Source organism: Saccostrea echinata, unplaced genomic scaffold (genome assembly GCF_033153115.1).
Source record: "Saccostrea echinata isolate AGI-Se365-2 ecotype Australia unplaced genomic scaffold, CSIRO_AGI_Sech_v1 ptg000009l, whole genome shotgun sequence".
Classification (NCBI taxonomy): domain Eukaryota; kingdom Metazoa; phylum Mollusca; class Bivalvia; order Ostreida; family Ostreidae; genus Saccostrea; species Saccostrea echinata.
This window is the reverse complement of record NW_026889758.1, coordinates 36,220,002-36,242,154: the sequence shown is the minus strand read 5'-3', so window position 1 is coordinate 36,242,154 and position 22,153 is coordinate 36,220,002. Positions and strand designations below refer to the sequence as shown.

At 32.0% G+C, this 22,153-nt stretch overlaps 1 protein-coding gene across 1 annotated transcript; it reads left to right on the top strand.

The window, feature by feature from the left end:
* Positions 1-6,652: 6,652 nt before the first annotated feature.
* On the top strand, positions 6,653-21,809 carry LOC133183642 (WD repeat-containing protein 41-like). Its single transcript, XM_061318576.1, has 14 exons — positions 6,653-6,722; positions 7,056-7,165; positions 7,849-7,897; positions 8,141-8,263; positions 10,947-11,009; positions 11,660-11,768; positions 14,267-14,338; positions 15,927-16,040; positions 17,045-17,199; positions 17,914-18,038; positions 18,291-18,422; positions 18,653-18,743; positions 19,164-19,232; positions 19,432-21,809. The coding sequence occupies exons 1-14, from the start codon at positions 6,666-6,668 to the stop codon at positions 19,504-19,506; spliced, it is 1,344 nt and encodes a 447-aa protein (XP_061174560.1). The 5' UTR covers positions 6,653-6,665; the 3' UTR covers positions 19,507-21,809.
* Positions 21,810-22,153: the final 344 nt, after the last annotated feature.

The window sequence follows — 22,153 nt, the reverse complement described above, 5'->3', positions numbered from 1 at the left end:
CTGATATGGATATATGCGAAACATGCCGAGAAAAATTGGAGTGTCGAGTGAAGTTCTTTAATTGCAAGCTAATTATAATTTTGCTTTTAAATAAAAAGATAACTGTCCTACAATACATTGCATTGTAATGCTTGATGTACTGTCTAATTAAAACATACTTGGTCAATTTTTATTATTAGGCAAAAGAGTGAAAAAAATATAAACTTTCTTGTTTGACTGATGAGTGAATATTTTGAGACTCAAACAAAGCGCCGATGACTTTGTCGAACAATCAAAGACGCTTTTCAATACTGCTTAGCAGTACTTGTTTAGTGAGATAAGCTCACGCTAAGTCCTTTACACGCGACATTACCCGTTACCGTTATTTACTCTGACTTTAACACATGGTCATTTGTGAATATCTTTCTAACGTTTTATATATAGTATACAAGCCTGTTACTCGTTAGCATTGCTTAAACATTTACATAATATAAAGCAGAAATCAATGATCGTTTTGTCTACGTTGTTCAAAGGGACGTAATTTGAGTTATCGAACTTTGAAACAAAACTTACATTATGCAAATTTCCAAATAAACATTCAATCACAAGGACAAATTGTATATAAAGGCTGTTTTTGGAGGGTGGATGGTGGGGAATATTTTTAATACATTGACAAGTAAAATAATTGTGCTTGCTTAAATACAAGTAGAATTGCACCATACTGCACTCTGCTGCAATACATTGTGATGCCTGCCAAATTGTCCAGTCAAAATTAACTTAGTCATTTTTTTTCTTTCTTAATTGAATTTAAAAACTGATTAAATACACACACTTTTTTTCATTTTATGCTTTGAAAACATAAAGGTTTCAAAAACAGTCTAGAGAGCATTTCTTTTATTCTCATATTCTTAAATATTTGTTTTCTTAACAGAAAAAAAGAGGTTTCAAAAACAGACTAGAGAGCATTTCTTTTATTCTCATATTCTTAAATATTTGTTTTCTTAACAGAAAAAAAAGAGGTTTCAAAAACAGACTAGAGAGCATTTCTTTTATTCCCATATTCTTAAATATTTGTTTCTTTGATATGAATCAAAATTAACAATAAGTAAATTAGTCGAAGGTCTTTCGCAAAGTTACGCATTACTGTTTTTTTTTTTTTTTATCGAATGACTAGTTTGAGTATGCGCAAAAGATCCAAAAGAAATGAACACTCCTTTTTGACTGATGAGTAGATTTTTCTGTTTGCAGAATTTATACTGTATACCATAATAAGAGTTTAACTGCATTTTATTGCACTGCACCACAATGCAATGTCAATCAATAAAATGAAGTCCATTTTTGTTTTACATTATGGTATTGAAAATGAGGTGTATATTTACATATTTTGTAATATATTTTCATTTTTAAAAAAGTTTTGAAAAACAGACTGGATGGAATATTTTCATTGACATTTTCTTATATGATATGTTCTCTATTATACGAATCTAAATTAACAATGCAGTAATAATGTCCAAGGATTTTTCGACAACTTTTTTCATTGCTGTTTATTATTTTATGCAACACCTTTTTTGGGAAGATGAATGATTGAAAAAGAGAGAAATCTCGTGTTTGACTGATGAGTGTAAATTTTGAGAGTGATGCAGATAAACACCAGGAAGGATAAACAGAATTTATTCAGATAACAGTACTTAGAGCTAAGTTCTCATCAAAGAACAGTTACTTCTGCTGATTTTTTTTTTATTGAAAGACTGATATGGATATATGCGAAACATGCCGAGAAAAATTGGAGTGTCGAGTGAAGTTCTATAATTGCAAGCTAATTATAATTTTGCTTTTAAATAAAAAGATAACTGTCCTACAATACATTGCATTGTAATGCTTGATGTACTGTCTAATTAAAACATACTTGATCAATTTTTATTATTAGGCAAAAGAGTGAAAAAAATATAAACTTTCCTGTTTGACTGATGAGTGAATATTTTGAGACTCAAACAAAGCGCCGATGACTTTGTCGAACAATCAAAGACGCTTTTCAATACTGCTTAGCAGTACTTGTTTAGTGAGATAAGCTCACGCTAAGTCCTTTACACGCGACATTACCCGTAACCGTTATTTACTCTGACTTTAACACATGGTCATTTGTGAATATCTTTCTAACGTTTTATATATAGTATACAAGCCTGTTACTCGTTAGCATTGCTTAAACATTTACATAATATAAAGCAGAAATCAATGATCGTTTTGTCTACGTTGTTCAAAGGGACGTAATTTGAGTTATCGAACTTTGAAACAAAACTTACATTATGCAAATTTCCAAATAAACATTCAATCACAAGGACAAATTGTATATAAAGGCTGTTTTTGGAGGGTGGATGGTGGGGAATATTTTTAATACATTGACAAGTAAAATAATTGTGCTTGCTTAAATACAAGTAGAATTGCACCATACTGCACTCTGCTGCAATACATTGTGATGCCTGCCAAATTGTCCAGTCAAAATTAACTTAGTCATTTTTTTTCTTTCTTAATTGAATTTAAAAACTGATTAAATACACACACTTTTTTTCATTTTATGCTTTGAAAACATAAAGGTTTCAAAAACAGTCTAGAGAGCATTTCTTTTATTCTCATATTCTTAAATATTTGTTTTCTTAACAGAAAAAAAGAGGTTTCAAAAACAGACTAGAGAGCATTTCTTTTATTCTCATATTCTTAAATATTTGTTTTCTTAACAGAAAAAAAAGAGGTTTCAAAAACAGACTAGAGAGCATTTCTTTTATTCCCATATTCTTAAATATTTGTTTCTTTGATATGAATCAAAATTAACAATAAGTAAATTAGTCGAAGGTCTTTCGCAAAGTTACGCATTACTGTTTTTTTTTTTTTTATCGAATGACTAGTTTGAGTATGCGCAAAAGATCCAAAAGAAATGAACACTCCTTTTTGACTGATGAGTAGATTTTTCTGTTTGCAGAATTTATACTGTATACCATAATAAGAGTTTAACTGCATTTTATTGCACTGCACCACAATGCAATGTCAATCAATAAAATGAAGTCCATTTTTGTTTTACATTATGGTATTGAAAATGAGGTGTATATTTACATATTTTGTAATATATTTTCATTTTTAAAAAAGTTTTGAAAAACAGACTGGATGGAATATTTTCATTGACATTTTCTTATATGATATGTTCTCTATTATACGAATCTAAATTAACAATGCAGTAATAATGTCCAAGGATTTTTCGACAACTTTTTTCATTGCTGTTTATTATTTTATGCAACACCTTTTTTGGGAAGATGAATGATTGAAAAAGAGAGAAATCTCGTGTTTGACTGATGAGTGTAAATTTTGAGAGTGATGCAGATAAACACCAGGAAGGATAAACAGAATTTATTCAGATAACAGTACTTAGAGCTAAGTTCTCATCAAAGAACAGTTACTTCTGCTGATTTTTTTTTTATTGAAAGACTGATATGGATATATGCGAAACATGCCGAGAAAAATTGGAGTGTCGAGTGAAGTTCTATAATTGCAAGCTAATTATAATTTTGCTTTTAAATAAAAAGATAACTGTCCTACAATACATTGCATTGTAATGCTTGATGTACTGTCTAATTAAAACATACTTGATCAATTTTTATTATTAGGCAAAAGAGTGAAAAAAATATAAACTTTCCTGTTTGACTGATGAGTGAATATTTTGAGACTCAAACAAAGCGCCGATGACTTTGTCGAACAATCAAAGACGCTTTTCAATACTGCTTAGCAGTACTTGTTTAGTGAGATAAGCTCACGCTAAGTCCTTTACACGCGACATTACCCGTAACCGTTATTTACTCTGACTTTAACACATGGTCATTTGTGAATATCTTTCTAACGTCTTATATATAGTATACAAGCCTGTTACTCGTTAGCATTGCTTAAACATTTACATAATATAAAGCAGAAATCAATGATCGTTTTGTCTACGTTGTTCAAAGGGACGTAATTTGAGTTATCGAACTTTGAAACAAAACTTACATTATGCAAATTTCCAAATAAACATTCAATCACAAGGGCAAATTGTATATAAAGGCTGTTTTTGGAGGGTGGATGGTGGGGAATATTTTTAATACATTGACAAGTAAAATAATTGTGCTTGCTTAAATACAAGTAGAATTGCACCATACTGCACTCTGCTGCAATACAATGCGATACATTGTGATGCCTGCCAAATTGTCCAGTCAAAATTAACTCAGTCATTTTCTTTCTTTCTTAATTGAATTTTAAAACTGATTGAATACACACACTTTTTTTCATTTTATGCTTTGAAAACATAAAGGTTTCAAAAACAGACTAGAGAGCATTTCTTTTATTCTCATATTCTTAAATATTTGTTTTCTTAACAGAAAAAAAAAGGTTTCAAAAACAGACTAGAGAGCATTTCTTTTATTCCCATATTCTTAAATATTTGTTTCTTTGATATGAATCAAAATTAAGAATAAGTAAATTAGTCGAAGGTCTTTCGCAAAGTTACGCATTACTGGGTTTTTTTTATCGAATGACTAGTTTGAGTATGCGCAAAAGATCCAAAAGAAATGAACACTCCTTTTTGACTGATGAGTAGATTTTTCTGTTTGCAGAATTTATACTGTATACCATAATAAGAGTTTAACTGCATTTTATTGCACTACAATGCAATGTCAATCAATAAAATGAAGTCCATTTTTGTTTTACATTATGGTATTGAAAATAAGGTGTAAATTCACATATTTTGTAATATATTTTCATTTTTAAAAAAGTTTTGAAAAACAGACTGGATGGAATATTTTCGTTGACATTTTCATATATGATTGTTCTCTATTATACGAATCTAAATTAACAATGCAGTAATAATGTCCAAGGATTTTTCGACAACTTTTTTCATTGCTGTTTATTATTTTATGCAACACCTTTTTTGGGAAGATGAATGATTGAAAAAGAGAGAAATCTCGTGTTTGACTGATGAGTGTAAATTTTGAGAGTGATGCAGATAAGCACCAGGAAGGATAAACAGAATATATTCTGATAACAGTACTTAGAGCTAAGTTCTCATCAAAGAACAGTTACTTCTGCTGATTTTTTTTATTGAAAGACTGATATGGATATATGCGAAACATGCCGCGAAAAATTGGAGTGTCGAGTGAAGTTCTTTAATTGCAAGCTAATTATAATTTTGCTTTTAACCCATAAAGCTCCAATTTTCGCCGTAAATTTTCACAAAAGCATAGATTAATTAAGTAGATTGTGATTTTTTAAATCCCACTCAATTCTGTTTAAAATCTTAAAAATATTTCGGAAAATTCTGGAAACAACACATTTTTATAGGACATGTTTTTTAAAAGAAACAGATTATAGCAATTTCCTGTTTACTGCCAATTTTATTTATAAACCAGTTCTACCCTATAACCTTAGAATGGGTCAACCTACACCACGTTTCTTGAATTTAAATCACAATAACATTAGTAGGGGTGCAGCATGTGAAATGAAAAAGTTATGACGTCTAGCTCTTACAAACTCATATAAAATCATTATTACAGTGTGATAAATATTCTATACAAAAAGAATCTTCTATACACATATTAAAGAATAAGCAATCAAATCTTTATATCCATACTGGCATTTTTTTAATTTCCTTCAATATGCATGTATGCATTTAATAATTCTACAAATCAAAAGGGGGGGTCGACTTCCCCCCCGAACTGCGCATGCTCTTCTTTTTCCCCTAAGCGGGGGACACAAAGTCTCTGAATTAGCTTGTTCATAAATGAAAAAGGGTAAAGATAACGAACAGTGATCGATCTCAGAAAATTAATTAATTTCAATTTTGAAAAAAGAAAAAAAAGAAAGAAATTCATTAATGTTTACTTTTTTGGTCGATAATATAAGGATGTGTAATTGTATCTTCAAAGACAATGTGTACTGTTATTTCATAATTTTCAACACTGTCCATTTACCCCAAATCTATGGGATAAGTGAACACTTTTTAAAATTTAACTTCTAAGCACATATACTTCAAACCATTAGAATTAAGTTGAGAAATATTTTACAATACAAAGAGATAAGAGTGAACTATCAGTTTAGTATACTACAAGAAAGATTAGTTCAGATTAGAAGTTTTCAGACTCTAATTAAACCCTTAATGTGTCCACTTACCCCAGTTGCCCCTACTGCATACTGCATACATGTAGTCCAGGCCCGTAGGAAGCAATTTCACTTTGAGGGGGCACAACCATACATTTTCAGTTGGAGGGGCACTATCAACTACCAAAATTCCTTGACAAGCAAAAAAAAAAGGGGGGTCATCAGACGTTATCATTGAGGGGGCACAAGCATATAAAAGCTATGTTTTCTATAGTATTCTATATATCAGCAAAATTATTGGGGGGGGGGGGGGGCATGCCCCCGGTTCCTACGGCCATGTAGTCATTTTCATGTACTCTATTAAGTAAGCATTTCGGTCTCTTTTTGTTATCATTTTTTATGAATCATTTAATTGAATTTCGATATTATCATAATAATGTTTTAAATAGTATTTTTAAATAGACCGTATTAATTACTTTTAATTTTACACAGTTTTCGTCTTTTTGAGCGTAGCCTAATTTTAATCGGGTTAGTTGTTTGCCAGTATTATTTTTATACGAACTCGATTCCGATGTCAAATGTCAATGTGGCAAAAATTATGGAAAAAGGGGCACCAAAAAGAAGAAAAAACTGAGGTATTTTGATATATTTATTTCCTTTCATAAACACAATATGTTGTCATTTATAATATGTTGTGATTTTACAATGAAATATCTGCTAGTCCTTTTCGAAACATGAAGGATGTAAAGTGAAAGGAGAGTGTCATCCGTTATCGTTGGGGGATGTCAATAATACATAGGTCTGCTTTGTATGCTAAGCAGAACAGCAGTATAAAGTTGAAGGGAGCGCCCTGCATAATTGACATCCTACACTTAACTGAAGACCTAATGTTAAAAATAACTGTTGCAGATTGTCAATGTTACTGTTAGTATTTGGAAATATTCAGTTACACGTATTTTATATTACAGAATATAGAAGAGTTGAGTGGAGAGCAGACATGTAATCCTTTCACAGAGTTATACTTTCTTCAACATCACACAGACATAGTGCGCCATCTACTGGTCATCGATGAGAGAAGGTAAGTAACAGCTTCAGTTGTGTTGTAAGGGAAGGAAAATCCAAGGGTTAAAATAAATTTACATGCACTTTTGAAGCCAATTGTGCATGTGATTATGAGGTGATGTAATAAGAGATGTAAATAACAGAGATTCATGACTAATAGAAATCTCACAATTTCTTGTCCCATTGTTTACTTTTTCAAATCTCGCACCGTTTAAAACACATAGAATGTTATTATAGAAAAAAATGGCAGTGTCCATATTTTGCTGTAGGAAACTCCAAATATGAGTCCGATCAATATGCACAATGCCACTATGTAATAAAGATTTTGATGAAAGTTTCATTAAGTTGCATTCAGGTGTAAAAGGAGTTGCAGGTAAGGGTTGGCTAAAAAAGAGAACATGAATGAATGATGAAAGAGTAAGAACTGTTGCTTTTTTTTCATTTTATTAAATAATTGATTAATCATACGTAATATTAACTTTTTTAGAATCTTGTACTAAAATAAATTTTTTATTGTATCTTTTAAGTAACATTTCTACAAAATATGTACTATCATGTTAACGAAAGATTTTGCAAAACCCTGTGACATCACGAGGGTGGAGACACCTTCATATGTTTATTATATGTGTACTACTCTTATAAGCCTGGTGTGTCACTGTGGAGACACCTGAATATTGTTTTTAAATGTACATTTACCAGGTGTGTCACTGCTGGGGACGATGGCATTGTTGTTGTCTGGGACATACAGGTAATGTATGGCATTGGTATGTTTATAAATACAGGTAATTGTCAAAATATATATAATAGAATTTTCATCATCATTATTTAATTGTAATTTTGTTTAGATATATTGCTGAAAAGCTAATATTATTTAAGACATATATTTAAAAAAAAAAACATGATTCAAAACAGAAAAAAAATTGCAGGCATGTTTGATCAGAATGTGATTAATCATTGATGATTTCTTCAATGCTTCTACTTTTATTTATAGTTGTGCATGAAGTTGGTAGTTTTGGAGGCCCACATAAGACCTGTCACATGCTTGTTGTCCTTTTGTCTAAAGAATAAGAATTCTCATTGGCTCATTACTGGGTCATCTGACAAACACATTAAAGTAAATCTATTTACATTTTACAATGTATATTAATTTAAGGAAAATATTTTTTTTATGTACCCACCATGATATGGCTGGTACATGTGTATATATAGTGTTACCCCTTTTCCATCTGTCATTCAATCACTCTGTCATTCCATCATAGTTTTCCAGACCTCTCTTTGCCATTTTGTAGTTAAATGAGCTGATTTTTAGTATATGTCTTAAAATTGATGACTTACAGATCAAGTTTAATGTTGATTGACCAATTTTTATGAAAATTATTGCCCTTAGATTTTGAAAAATTCTAACTATTCACTGTTTTATGGACTTTTTTGCTGTGCTTGTAGATGATTTTTACTTTCATGCAGCGAAAGTATATGTTGCAGGATCATTAGTGTCACACTGACACATGTAGTTGTACTTTGTTTTGTTTTTTTTCAATAAGATAATGATATACAAGTAAGTAATGATTGCATGCCCTACAAAAAAAAAAGAAGAAGAAAAAGAAAGAACTTGGCGAAGACTGTTTTTGAATTTTGTTAGGTCACCTGAGTGACTCAGGTGACCTTACAACGTTGCTATCCGTTTTCGTCCGTCGGCGTGCGTCGTCCGTTAACTTTTGAATAATTTTAACTTCTTCTCCAGAACCGCTTAACCAATTTCAACCAAATTTGGTATATAGCATCTATGGGTGAAGGGGAACAAAAATTATGAATTTCATGGTCCCTGCCCCCCTGGGGCCTGAGGGGTGGGGCTAAAACCACCAAAATTAATGCAATCTTTAAAAATCTTCTTCTTTACTCCTGGACATCAAGCAGTCAAACTGTTAGCATGATTGTAATAAACATTGAACCCTCTACCAAAATTGTGAAATTCATGGCCCCAGGGTCAGGGGTTCTGGTGCTAGGGTGGGGCTATATAGATCATATAGTGAAAGTGCATTATTTCTTTGAAAATCTTCTTCTCTGCTCCTGGGTATCAAATAAACAAATTAAGTACATAGTTATGAAGGGCAAGAGTGCCTCTTCCAAAATTGTGAATTTCATTGCCCCAGGGTCAGGGGTTCTGGTGTTAGGGCGGTGCTCTATTGATTATATAGTGAAAATGCATTAATTCTTTGAAAATCTTCTTCTCTGTTCCTGGGTATTAAATAAACTAACCAAGTATATAGTTATGAAGGGCAAGAGTGCCTCTTCCAAAATTGTGAAATTCATGGCCCCAGGGTCAGGGGTTCTGGTGTTAGGGCGGGGCTCTATTGACTATATAGTGAAAATGCATTAATTCTTTGAAAATCTTCTTCTCTGCTCCTGGGTATTAAATTAAGTAACTAAGTACAAAGTTATGATGAGCAAGTGTGCCTCTTCCAAAATTGTGAATTTCATGGCCCCAGGGTCAGGGGTTCTGGTGTTAGGGTGGGGCTCTATTAATTACATAGTGAAAATACATTAATTCTTTGAAAATCTTCTTCTCTGCTCCTGGGTATTAAATAAACTAACTAAGAACATAGATGTGATGAGCATGGCTGCCTTTTCAGAAATTGTGAATTTCATGGCCCAGGGTCAGGGGTTCAGGTGTTAGAGTGGGGCTCTATTGATTATTTGCATTAAATCTTTGAAAATCTTCTTCTCTGTTCCTGGGTATTAAATAAACTAACTTAGTGCATAGTTATGATGAGCATGGTTGCCTCTTCCAAAATTGTGAATTTCATGGCCCCTGGGTTGGGGTGTTGGTGTCTGGGTGGGGCTCAATTGATATATATAGTGAAAATGCATTATTTCTTTGAAAATCTTCTCTCTCCTGGATATTAAATAAACTAAGTACATAGTTATGATGAGCATGGCTGCCTCCTCAGAAATTGTGAATTTCATGGCCCCTGGGTGAAGGGTTCTGCTGTTAGGGCGGGGCTCTATTGATTATATAGGGAAAATGCATAAATTCTTTCAAAATCTTCTTCTCTGCTCCTGGGTGTTATTCAGATAAAGAAAGTGCATGGTTATAATAACTTAAGGAAGAATGCCTCTTCCAAAATTGTGAAAATCATGGCCCCTGGGTCAGGGTTCTGGTGAAGGGGGGGGGGGGGGCTCTATTGATTTTATAGTGAAAATGCATAATTTCTTTCAAAATATTTTTTCTACTACTGGTAATAAAGCAAAGAAAACAAGTGTATAGTTATGATGAGCAAAGTGCTTCTTCCAGAATTGTGAGTTCATGGCTCCTGGGTAAGATGTTCTGGTGTAAGGGGGGGGGGGGGGGGCTTTATTTATTTAATTATATAGTGAACATGCATTTCTTTGAAAATTTTCTATGCTTCTGGGCATATTCGAGGCAAAGAGAGTAAAAGTTTTAGTATGCAAGGGTATTTTTATCAGAGACCAATGTGAGAAGTAGTAATTTGGGATTAAAAATAGACATTTTGTTAATAGTCTGCATGGTAATAGTGTTAAATGGGGGACAGATAGATGCTATACCAATTATTTTGTTGATGCTTATCATACTATTTTTCTTGCTTTTGGGCAACATTTAAAGCTTCATTTATCAGTTTATGGATCCTCTAAATTGTTGTATTGTACTCAGGTGACCATTAAGGCCATTGGGCCTCTTGTTTTATATAAAATCAGATGTTCACTTTATCATATGACTATGTTTATCATGTTTATTGCCACTACTGTTTATAATATATTGAACTTTCTTTTCATTATAGGTGTGGGATATTGAGCAAGGCAGATGTGTTCAGGACATCACAGAACACGAAGCTTCTGTCAAGGTGACCTAGCAACCTTTAAACAGTTATATAATGAACATGCACAGTTATTTTGAACACGCTTATGAGAAATTCATGCTTAAGGCCAGTGATTTTTATTTCCTGAGGTTTTAAAATGTATTATTATCAGATATAATGAAATATAATTATAAAGAATCAAAATTGTTTGTCTGTGGCACTTTGCTACATGTATAAGCATGTCTTACTGTAAATGCACTAACTATTGTACACTATCATAAGGAACATATTTTTTCACTGTCATCCAAATTTCACTGTGTTTATATTTTGAGGGATTAATATAAATATTTGTCTGCTTTACATGTACATGTACTGATATCATTGTGAAATACACACTAGATGTGTTCATAAGAGTTCTTCATTGACGTTTACACTTTAGATTCATTCCCATAAAGTGGTGAATTTTTCTGGAGTTTCTTTTGTGCTTTAAGTTCAACAATTAACTTAACATACTAAAGTTTGTAAACACCTCAAAACATGTTTTTTGTTTTAACTCTTTTTAAACTACATGTAGCTTACATATATTTTGTTGTTCAAAATGAACCTCTTAGATTGTTATACTTTTTTTTAAGACTTTGCATTGATCAGAATGTAGTTTTAGATTGTCTGTACTATGCCAAGTTTTTCCTTTTTAGTGCCTGCTTCCTGTCCTTGATGATTTGTTTTTGTCTGCAGGAGAAAAGCTTCACCTGTGGACAAGGAGTGGTACACTTCTAGACACATGTCTTACCCATAAACAAGAAGGTAAGAGATGTTTGAGAATGGTCTACTAGACTTTTAGACACGTATCTTGTCCTACCCATAAACAAGAAGGTAAGAGATGTTTGAGAATGGTCTACTAGACTTTTAGACACGTGTCTTGTCCTACCCATAAACAAGAAGGTAAGTGATGTTTGAGAATGGTCTACTAGACTTTTAGATACGTGTCTTGTCCTACCCATAAACAAGAAGGTAAGAGATGTTTGAGACTGGTCTACTAGACTTTTAGACATGTGTCTTGTCCTACCCATAAACAAGAAGGTAAGTGATGTTTGAGAATGGTCTACTAGACTTTTAGACACGTGTCTTGTCCTACCCATAAACAAGAAGGTAAGAGATGTTTGAGAATGGTCTACTAGACTTTTAGACACGTGTCTTGTCCTACCCATAAACAAGAAGGAAAGAGATGTTTGAGAATGGTCTACTAGACTTTTAGACACGTGTCTTGTCCTACCCATAAACAAGAAGGTAAGAGATGTTTGAGAATGGTCTACTAGACTTTTAGACACGTGTCTTGTCCTACCCATAAACAAGAAGGTAAGAGATGTTTGAGAATGGTCTACTAGACTTTTAGACACGTGTCTTGTCCTACCCATAAACAAGAAGGTAAGAGATGTTTGAGAATGGTCTACTAGACTTTTAGACACGTATCTTGTCCTACCCATAAACAAGAAGGTAAGAGATGTTTGAGAATGGTCTACTAGACTTTTAGACATGTGTCTTGTCCTACCCATAAACAAGAAGGTAAGAGATGTTTGAGAATGGTGTACTGGACTTTTAGACATGTGTCTTGTCCTACCCATAAACAAGAAGGTAAGAGATGTTTGAGAATGGTCTACTAGACTTTTAGACACGTGTCTTGTCCTACCCATAAACAAGAAGGTAAGAGATGTTTGAGAATGGTCTACTAGACTTTTAGACACGTATCTTGTCCTACCCATAAACAAGAAGGTAAGAGATGTTTGAGAATGGTCTACTAGACTTTTAGACATGTGTCTTGTCCTAGCCATAAACAAGAAGGTAAGAGATGTTTGAGAATGGTCTACTAGACTTTTAGACGTGTCTTGTCCTACCCATAAACAAGAAGGTAAGAGATGTTTGAGAATGGTGTACTGGACTTTTAGACATGTGTCTTGTCCTACCCATAAACAGAAGGTAAGTAGATGTTTGAGAATGGTCTACTAGACTTTTAGACATGTGTCTTGTCCTACCCATAAACAAAAGGTAAGTAGATGTTTGAGAATGGTCTACTAGACTTTTAGACACGTGTCTTGTCCTACCCATAAATAGAAGGTAAGAGAAGTACACATGAGATTGGCCCACTAGACATGGATCTTACCTATAAAAAACTTCCTCTAATAAACAAGAAAAGCAATGATTACTCATATTGATATACAAGCATCCTCAGATAGTTTATATTTATTATACCCCCCCCCCCCACTTGAAAAGCGGGGGATGTATATTGATGGGGGTATCCATTTGTTTGTCCGTCTGTCTGTCCGTTACGCTTTAGGGTACCCATCTTTTTTCTGCAACTCCTCCCATACAAATGAATAAAATTTAATACTTTACCAGAATCTTTATTACATAGTGCCATTGTGCACCTCCTACTTAATGTTTTGATGGGACAGATATTTGAGCTTTCCCATGGCAAAAAATGGACTTTACCATTATACTTATATGGGAGTGGGGGGTATCATTTTGTGAGCTTAGTTCTCAAAGTACCTCTAGTTTTATTTTTTTTTAGATCAGGGTCCCTTGGAATAGGTTGAGGCTATAAAAGGGGATCAGAGGGGAGTATGTTGGAAGATATCTTTTCTAGAGTAGCAAGGCCACACTAAATCATTAATAAGCAAAACATTCCTAAGTTGTTTGGATTAAATTTAATTTATGAACCCTGGGGGTTAGAGTTGGGCTAAAATCAGAAGTCCAAATTAATGCCTATGTATAGGATAAAAAATCTTTTCCAAAAAAGCATGGCCATGTTAGTCACATTGATGTATATCCCAATGTTGTGTGGATTCATCTTGGAATAAATCATAGCCCCCTTAAAGGACTAAGTTTATGTAAGCAATATGGAGTCAAAATTTTTATGAAATTAAAGATGGGGAATTAAATAATGAACAGCAAGGCAATAGTGACTCAGGTGAGCATTGTGGCTCATGGGCCTCTTTTTTTTTTTAAATCATTTCAGTGTCATCCATGCATAATAAAATTGCAAGGGCCAAGGGTACTTAGTACAATATTGTCTAAAATGGATGGTTCCAAAGAAATAAGCTTGATTATACAGCATTTCAGATTAGACTACATTTTAATCAATTGAATTTACTTCTAAGGACTAGAATTCTTCATTGTAAAAGGCAAATTTCGGAATATACAACATTAGAGAAGTTTCACTGCATCTGCTTTTTTACACAAGACTTAGTACCTGGATTTTTAGTAATATCCACTATGTTTATTAACATTTCTTAAATTTGTTTCAGCTGACATTTCTCTGTTAATTTCTACAAACCAAAGGAATGAAAAATTTGTAGCTGCATGTGACAAAATACTAAGTAAGTGATTCATTTGGATTATTTTGAATCCTTTTGCATGAAAATTAGCTGCCAGATAATGCATCTTATATATTTTTTATATTTCTAGAAATATAGTAAATAGACAAAGACTGTCTTGGACAGAATACATTTAGGCCAAAATAAAAAAATATGTTTCACCTAACACAACTGTTTAAATTAAATTGTGCCGACTAAAAAGAGTTTATAATAAGTGATTTAAATTTGTTTTTATTTATTAACTTTTTAGAATCAAAGAACTGTGAATGATAGTATTGTTCTCCCGCCTTCCTCCAAGTCAATTTTCAAGAGTTGGCACATTTGAATGATTTTTCATATCTATATAGATATTTATATGAATTTTCATAAAAGATTACTTCTTTTGGAAAACAAAGAGAGATAACTCTATAATTTTTGTAAAACTTGTGTCCCCCCCCCCCCCCTCGGTGAAACAAAAATTCCTTTTAATAGGTAATGTGGACTGTCATTTCACAAATTTATACCAAAGCTTTTTGTGTTTCACGGGGGGAACATATGTTTACAGACAAAAAAAAACTACAAAAATGCTTATTTTTTTCACCAATTTCAAAGGGGTTTACAACTAAAACATTGTACTTTCTTAAAAATATATGTTTAATTTTTAATTTTATATGAGTAAAACATAAGAAAAGATTTAAGGAACATTTATTCATATCCAAGAATATTTTAAAATGTGGGGATGCTTTGAAGCCCAATTTCAATGAAAAATATCGTCTACCCCCCTTATTTAAAGAGCTGGAATTAGGGGTAATTAACTATTTAACACTGCCAGGTATTAAAATTATCAGTCAATTACCATTGAACTGTTCTTTGCATTGAACAAAGAATTTATGGCAAATTTACGCCATTAGTATTGAATTAAATGGGTGTAAAATGTAGGCAGAAATAGATAGTTAGTGTGCTTAGTTCTTAAAATTCATTAAAATTGGCTGATTTTGTGCTACTGTGATTTTCAAGTGTTTGTTGGAAACAAAATGGCACCCACAACGTGGTCGCAGTGGGATAGTTTGGGTTATAAAACAACAGCATCCTATCATATTATATGTCTTTAACTTATTGGAATCCTACACTATAGAAACATTTCATAAATTAAGATATACCATGACTATAAATAAGAGTGTTTCCCAATCATTGGGTATCTGAGAATCTTGTCTCTGTATATAGTTGATTTCAATAAATTTAGATTAGTGTGAGATATTTCGTTTGTTCAGTTGAACAACTTGGGAATTAATTTACTGTTAAATTTTGTTTTTTTAAGTTCCATTTGTATGATATCCTGTTTTAAAATTATTTCCTTTGTACTTTTCCTAATTACATATATAAAGGTATTATTGAATTAAATTTGAAAATGTACTTTCAAAGAATCTTTTAGAAAAAAAAAATTATTTACCTTCCTACATACTCAACTTGAGAATTTAGGGTTGGATTGGGAGAAACAAAGATGTTTTTAATGATTATAGCCATACATGTACATGTATATCTACTTTTATTTTTAATATAATTGTCTGTGGACATTTAAATGAAGACATTACATTGTATTCCTTTTTTATAGCTGTTTATTCCATCAAGGATTCACTTAATTTGGATGAGGCAAACTACAAAATATGTATGCTGAAGATATTACCTTCACACCTAGAGGCCATACGGTCACTGATTCCCGTATCAGGTATACTGTCTGAGATTGTGTTCATTTAAACCTAACACTGATGCTAGATAATAAATTAATGTGATGACAGGCAAATTTACATTTTTTCTATTACTCCCCTTCTGGAATTCTTTTGTAATATTGTAATGGTTTTTGGCTATGGATATTGGCCTGGGTAGCTCAGTTGGTAGAGCACCTGTCTACCAGGGTTCGATTCCCAGTCCAGCCATACATTTTCTCCTTTCCTGTTTTATAATTTGGTGCCATTGACCATCCCTGGACTTGCAGGTGAGAGTTCTGCCAGAGGAAAATGAGAACTTTGGTTGCATCTTCAAGGGAAAAGACAAGTAAAGGAGGGAGGAATGTAATGGTTTGGGCTGTGGGTATCAGCCTGGGTAGCTCAGTTGGTGGAGTACCTGACTAGTGATGCAGGGGTCCCAGGTTCGATTCCCGGTCCAGTTGTACATTTTCTTCTTTCCTGTTACAATATTACAGTCAAAAATCCAGATCAGAGAGAGAGTATTGTAATGTTGAAATGTTTGCAAGGGGCAACATATTAAGCTTTTGATACATTATTCAATACTATAAACCACCTTCTATCCAGAAATATTTGCCAATTTTGTGACCGTCTTTTATTGGCAAAAACCATCTATTTTTATGTACAGTATATATAAGTATTGGAATGCTGCTGTTCTAAAGACAAAGATTTTAAAATTATTTTCTGATATTTTTGGCTTATGTTAGCTATTGTGAGAACAGGACATTTCTCTAAGTTACATATACCATATGCTACTCAGAAGACTTAAGACTCATTAGCTTATTATTTTTATATTTAAAATTATGCAAAAAATACTAGTTATGTATTAAATTGTCAAAACAAAGTGAACCATTGTTATACTGCCGCCGGTACATAGAATAAAATTGCCCTTTCTCAGTTTTGGGGTCACAAAACAAGGACTTTGTATTTGATATTTTTTATCATAAGATTTCATTTTTTTATTATTGTTATATTGTTTATCTTATAGATAAATTATTTGCCAGTGGCTCATTAGATGGCACTATATTACTGTGGTCGTCAGAAACATTCATACCTCTTAAGAAATTGAACACCATGTCAGAATACAAAGGGAAGGCTAATGCATATCCTTACAGTGTGCAGTATATTACTTGTGAAAACCAGGTACATGTAAACAAATGATAAATGTATTGAATGTTTTCAAGTTTCTCACTGGGTGCACGGATATGATACTGTTAATATGAATTAACAAAAATTAATTCCACTTTCTTGCACTTTTGGACTGGATAATATGTTGTTCATTCTGTAAAATACAGTGAAATTTACATGTAGTATATATTGCAATATCTATAATATTTTAAAAGGAACATAATTGTATTTCTAATTTTGATATGCAGATCAAATATGGTAAAAAAATCCATAAAGGGGAGGGGCAATAAATAAACTTAAATTTGTCAACCAAACTAGTGTGAATCTACAAAACATTGAATTTTCTGTTTATTACATTTTTTTTGATTTTCCCTTTGCTTCTGTCTTTTCTTAACACAGTGTCATAGCTAGGTTTGACGTCATAGTTGAGCAGTTGAGACGTCATAGCTTAGCAGTTGTGAGAATGAAGACATTACATAGTATGGATTTAAGCAACATATGTGGGAAGAAATTTGCAGTTTTAGCTCTAACAAGATGTTTAGTTACTATCTCTATCTTATGACAGGCCAGAAATTATTTTTACTTACTTTGATATCCTTTCACACTGTGAGAGAATATCATTTTGGTATCCTTTCACACTGTGAGAGAATATCACTTTTATTCAATAAATAAATCGCAGTATTTCACTGTTGAAAATGTAATAATTAAAGGTATTTTCTTTGGTTTCAGAGGTATCTTTTGGCAGCTATTGGTTGTGGTTTTGCATTATTTGACACACTCTCTAACAAGCTCTTGTGTAAGAAACTAAATGCTCATTACTCTAAAGTCACTCAGCTTACATTGGTATGTGATGGGTAAGTACTTACAACTTGCATATATATAATAAAACTTATGTGTAATATAAAAAAAATGTTTGTGTTACTTTTGTTTTTTAAAAGCACTTTATGAAAAATATTTTATTAGTGTAATTACTATACTTTAAACAATATCTTTCAAAATAATTACTTTATATGTTACAAATTGCATGCACAATTTCTGTAGATAATTTATTGTATAAGAAAAGAAACTATAACTGTTTGGAAATAAAATAAACTCTTTATTTGAAGGTTGCTGCTAGCTACTTGTTCTGAGGATGGCAGTATCCGTTTATGGGGTCAAAGGTCACACAGTAACACTGGAGAAGAGTTGGTGAAATCTTCCATGGGACTTAACCCCATAGAGAGGTTCTTAGATATCAAGTTAGTTCATTTTTAAATTTATTTACCGTATTATTGTACTTGACTTTTGAAATAAAGGGAACACTGCTTTGGAATTTAATGGATGAAACATCGATATGCAAGTTTCATGTAGTTTCCAGCAAAAAAATCTATGTGTTCAAATTTAAAATTGAGTTTTATGGAATTGCTAATAAAAGTACTGAAATTATTGATTGAAAAGCAATGAATACTAAGTGCATTTTTTTGTCCAGTTTTGGTCAGCTTCATCAGAACAGGGGATCTGACCCATTTCCTGAACCAGTCCTTCTTGGAGAGTGTCTGGGACACTGTGGGTCTGTGATGGTATGTCCTAATTTTCATATGCACTTATACTGTACAGTTCAGGTTTATATGTAAGTGTACTTCACTGCAATTGCATTTCTTCTATATTAGGAATTAAAAACCATAGGCATGGTAAAGATTGGGGGTGGGGGGTTATGGGGAATTAAAAAAAAAAAGAATATTTCTGTTTAAAAAAAAACAAAACAATTGATACATATGCAGAATAGAATATATTTTTTCAAGTAGTAATAAAAGTAAGAATCAAGACTGCTGTAATATTGTCCATGTATTTAGGACAACAACTAATGAAAACTGTGTCAATATAGTTTATGTATGTGAAATATGTAATTCTTAAAACCATTTTAGACTCAGGAGTAAACCAAATACTGATGTAATGTCATCAATATGTATATTATTTTAAATTTATAAAATTTATTGAAGAAAATAGAGGACTGTGGACTTGATGGAATGATTTCATGTGGAGCAGACAATCTAGTCATTTCCTGGAAGGTATGTACACATGTGCATCTTTTAAAATGCATCTTAAATGCCTAATTTTCTACATCTTCTTTTCCTTATGTTAAGGAAATTTCGATTATAAATTGGGTCTATTGATAAAAATGGATCATATGCTTAACCACACATTAATGTGACATTTTCTCTTTTAGTCACTATATGTGAAAATTCCATAACAAGAATTATTTTACAGAATGGTGAATTGCAGAAAATGAAGAGAAACCAGTTTATTCAGGACAAAGTATTGAATGCTAGTGGCATTGTTTGATTTCTGACAATCATTGGAGATACATGTAAAGTACAACTGATCGACATACAATAATCTGTGATTTGATTTTTATCTTTATTCAGGGCTTTTATTTTCTTTCAGTACATTTTGTTCAGTATTGTTAATGAGAGAATTTTTATTTATAATCATTAGCATTATTTTTATTTGATTTGATTTAAAATTATTATTTTATTCATTTCCATGACAAACAATGCACAATTACCAATGTGTTATTGTCAAGTGTTGAACAGGTCTGGACAATTTCCTTATATAGAATGATTCTTCTTGGTGAGAAGTCAAAGGAAAATTGAAAGTCGCAATAAATATGCTTCATAATCAAGTAGATATTTATCTGTCCAATAAAAAAAAACAGCATTTCACACACCCACAAGAAACAATTAAGTAAACAGATGTCTCTGCTTTTTCCTCTAAAAAAAATTTTTTGAGACGAAATTTTTAGATATGAGATGAACAGTTTAAAAGAATTAGGTATTCCTCACATATTAACTATGAATAAACATTAATATTTTCATCTCAAAATGAAGAAACACAATAATACACGGAATAGGGTGCAATAACAAGTATGTGGTAATTACTGGTACATATTTTATTAACATTGTTGGCAAATAAAACTTTTTGTTTAACTGTTCAAGTTTCCTCAATATCATGAAGTTGTCATGCATATAAATCTAAGTTGTTTACTCTGTTCAAGGGGTATTGGTGTTTAAGCAAGTTTTAAAATTAGGACCTGTCCATATTATGAATTTTATGAGTGCATGCTGAATGTACTCTACATGTACGAGACTATTAACATTCAAAGGAAGAGGTGTTAAATTAGTCCAACAGTGAAAGAAGACAAATGCTTTTTATCACTATAATATTGCCACTCATTTTAGAATTATGATTTAGTTTTACACAGAAATCTTTTATTTCCTCGGTTTTAAAACACTCATTCTAGGCTCTCAAACAGGAAAATCAACTATATTTATATATGTATTTAATTTCCTATCACAATTAAGTTAAAGTATTGGGATTACAAACTCATAATACCAATAAATCTTTTAAGTGAAAATATTAAATGATTGCTTTATACAGTTATCGATCTCCGCATCCATATATAGAAATTGCCAGACCTTTTAAACCAAAAACAATTATCTCAGTTTTTAATTTTTTGACTTGATAAAATTTCAATCATTAGTAGATTTGAAAAGTCACAAACTTTAGAGAAGTACCGTATATGCTTTGTAAATAGATGAGCATATAGGATGATACTTTTTCAAAAATACAATTCTAGTCCACAGTGCATAACATATTACCACATATACATGGATTAAAGAACTGAAACATATTCATAATTGGACATGGTTAAAACTTTGTAATCAGATTCTTCTATTTTGCAATGAAAGTTTATTTTTACAATTCATAGAGTGGTACCAAGGGTAAAATATTCCCCATGATGTGAACCATCAGAGTTGAACTTCCATATATTGAACATTTTCTGATATACACTGTAACTGGTACCATGGATATGTCATAGCAGGTCAGAAGTCCTAACCACTAAAGCTTTACGTATTTTACCCTAAATATCTTGAACCCTCTCAAAAATTTCTCTGTCCAATCAGATTTGAAGTAATGAGGTTTGACTGTAATTAAATCTTGCATAGTTTTACAATTTTTTAACTTGTTTCCTGGGGAAAAATTTTTATTTTGTATTTTATCATTATGACAAATAGGAATTTTGTTCAACTGTTTGCTCTCAATTACATATTTGTATAAACCAATGTTTACTGCAATGAGCAAAAAGTGTTTATAAAGAAATTGTATTACAATAAATATGGAATTAAATTGTGAAGGTATTAAGACATCATAAGCAAATTATTTATTTCAGGGTTGATTGGCAAAATTTATTCATTTATATGTATAGATGTAAATGTATTGAATGTTATGAGTGTTGCAATTTGTAGATTGTAAATTGTAGAATGACATTTTTGTTCTGTCAAACATTTGACCATATCATTGTGGTGCTTTGATTGTGCAATAAACACATGTAATTATATGCATGTCTTACATGGAACGTCAGTACAACCAGATAACAGATGTCAGGAAAAGTACAAAGAAAGTAATCTGCTTTTATCATGTATTTGTATACATGTACCTTCCTACAGGGTAAAATCATGAATTTATCGGGTATTTATCCTTCAAAGGAACTGGAAGTTTTTTATATTAAATACTCTGTTCCTATTCTTGTACAGTGTTTACTCTTAAAATTCACTTTTCTGTATCATAAAAATTTTAAACTATAATTACATGTCGTTTTTCTTTGCTGATATTCTGGATTTTTTTTCTCGGCTTTTCATGTGTTTTCTTTAATGCATTGATATAATATTTTGACACGTTCATATAAGACTATTTTCCAAAAAGACAATCATGATGTAAAACAGGAGTATTACGTGTGAGTGTCTGTGTTGGGGTGGGGAGGGGGGGGGGGGGGGATAAAGCTATATCTAACATGATTCTTAAGGTTTCATACAAATTAAAGAACGCAATATAACAAAGTACTATACTACTAATTATACATTGAAATGTATGAAAACCACAAGCGGTCAACGACAAGCGCAATGATGTAATAATATTATCAGTTAGCATT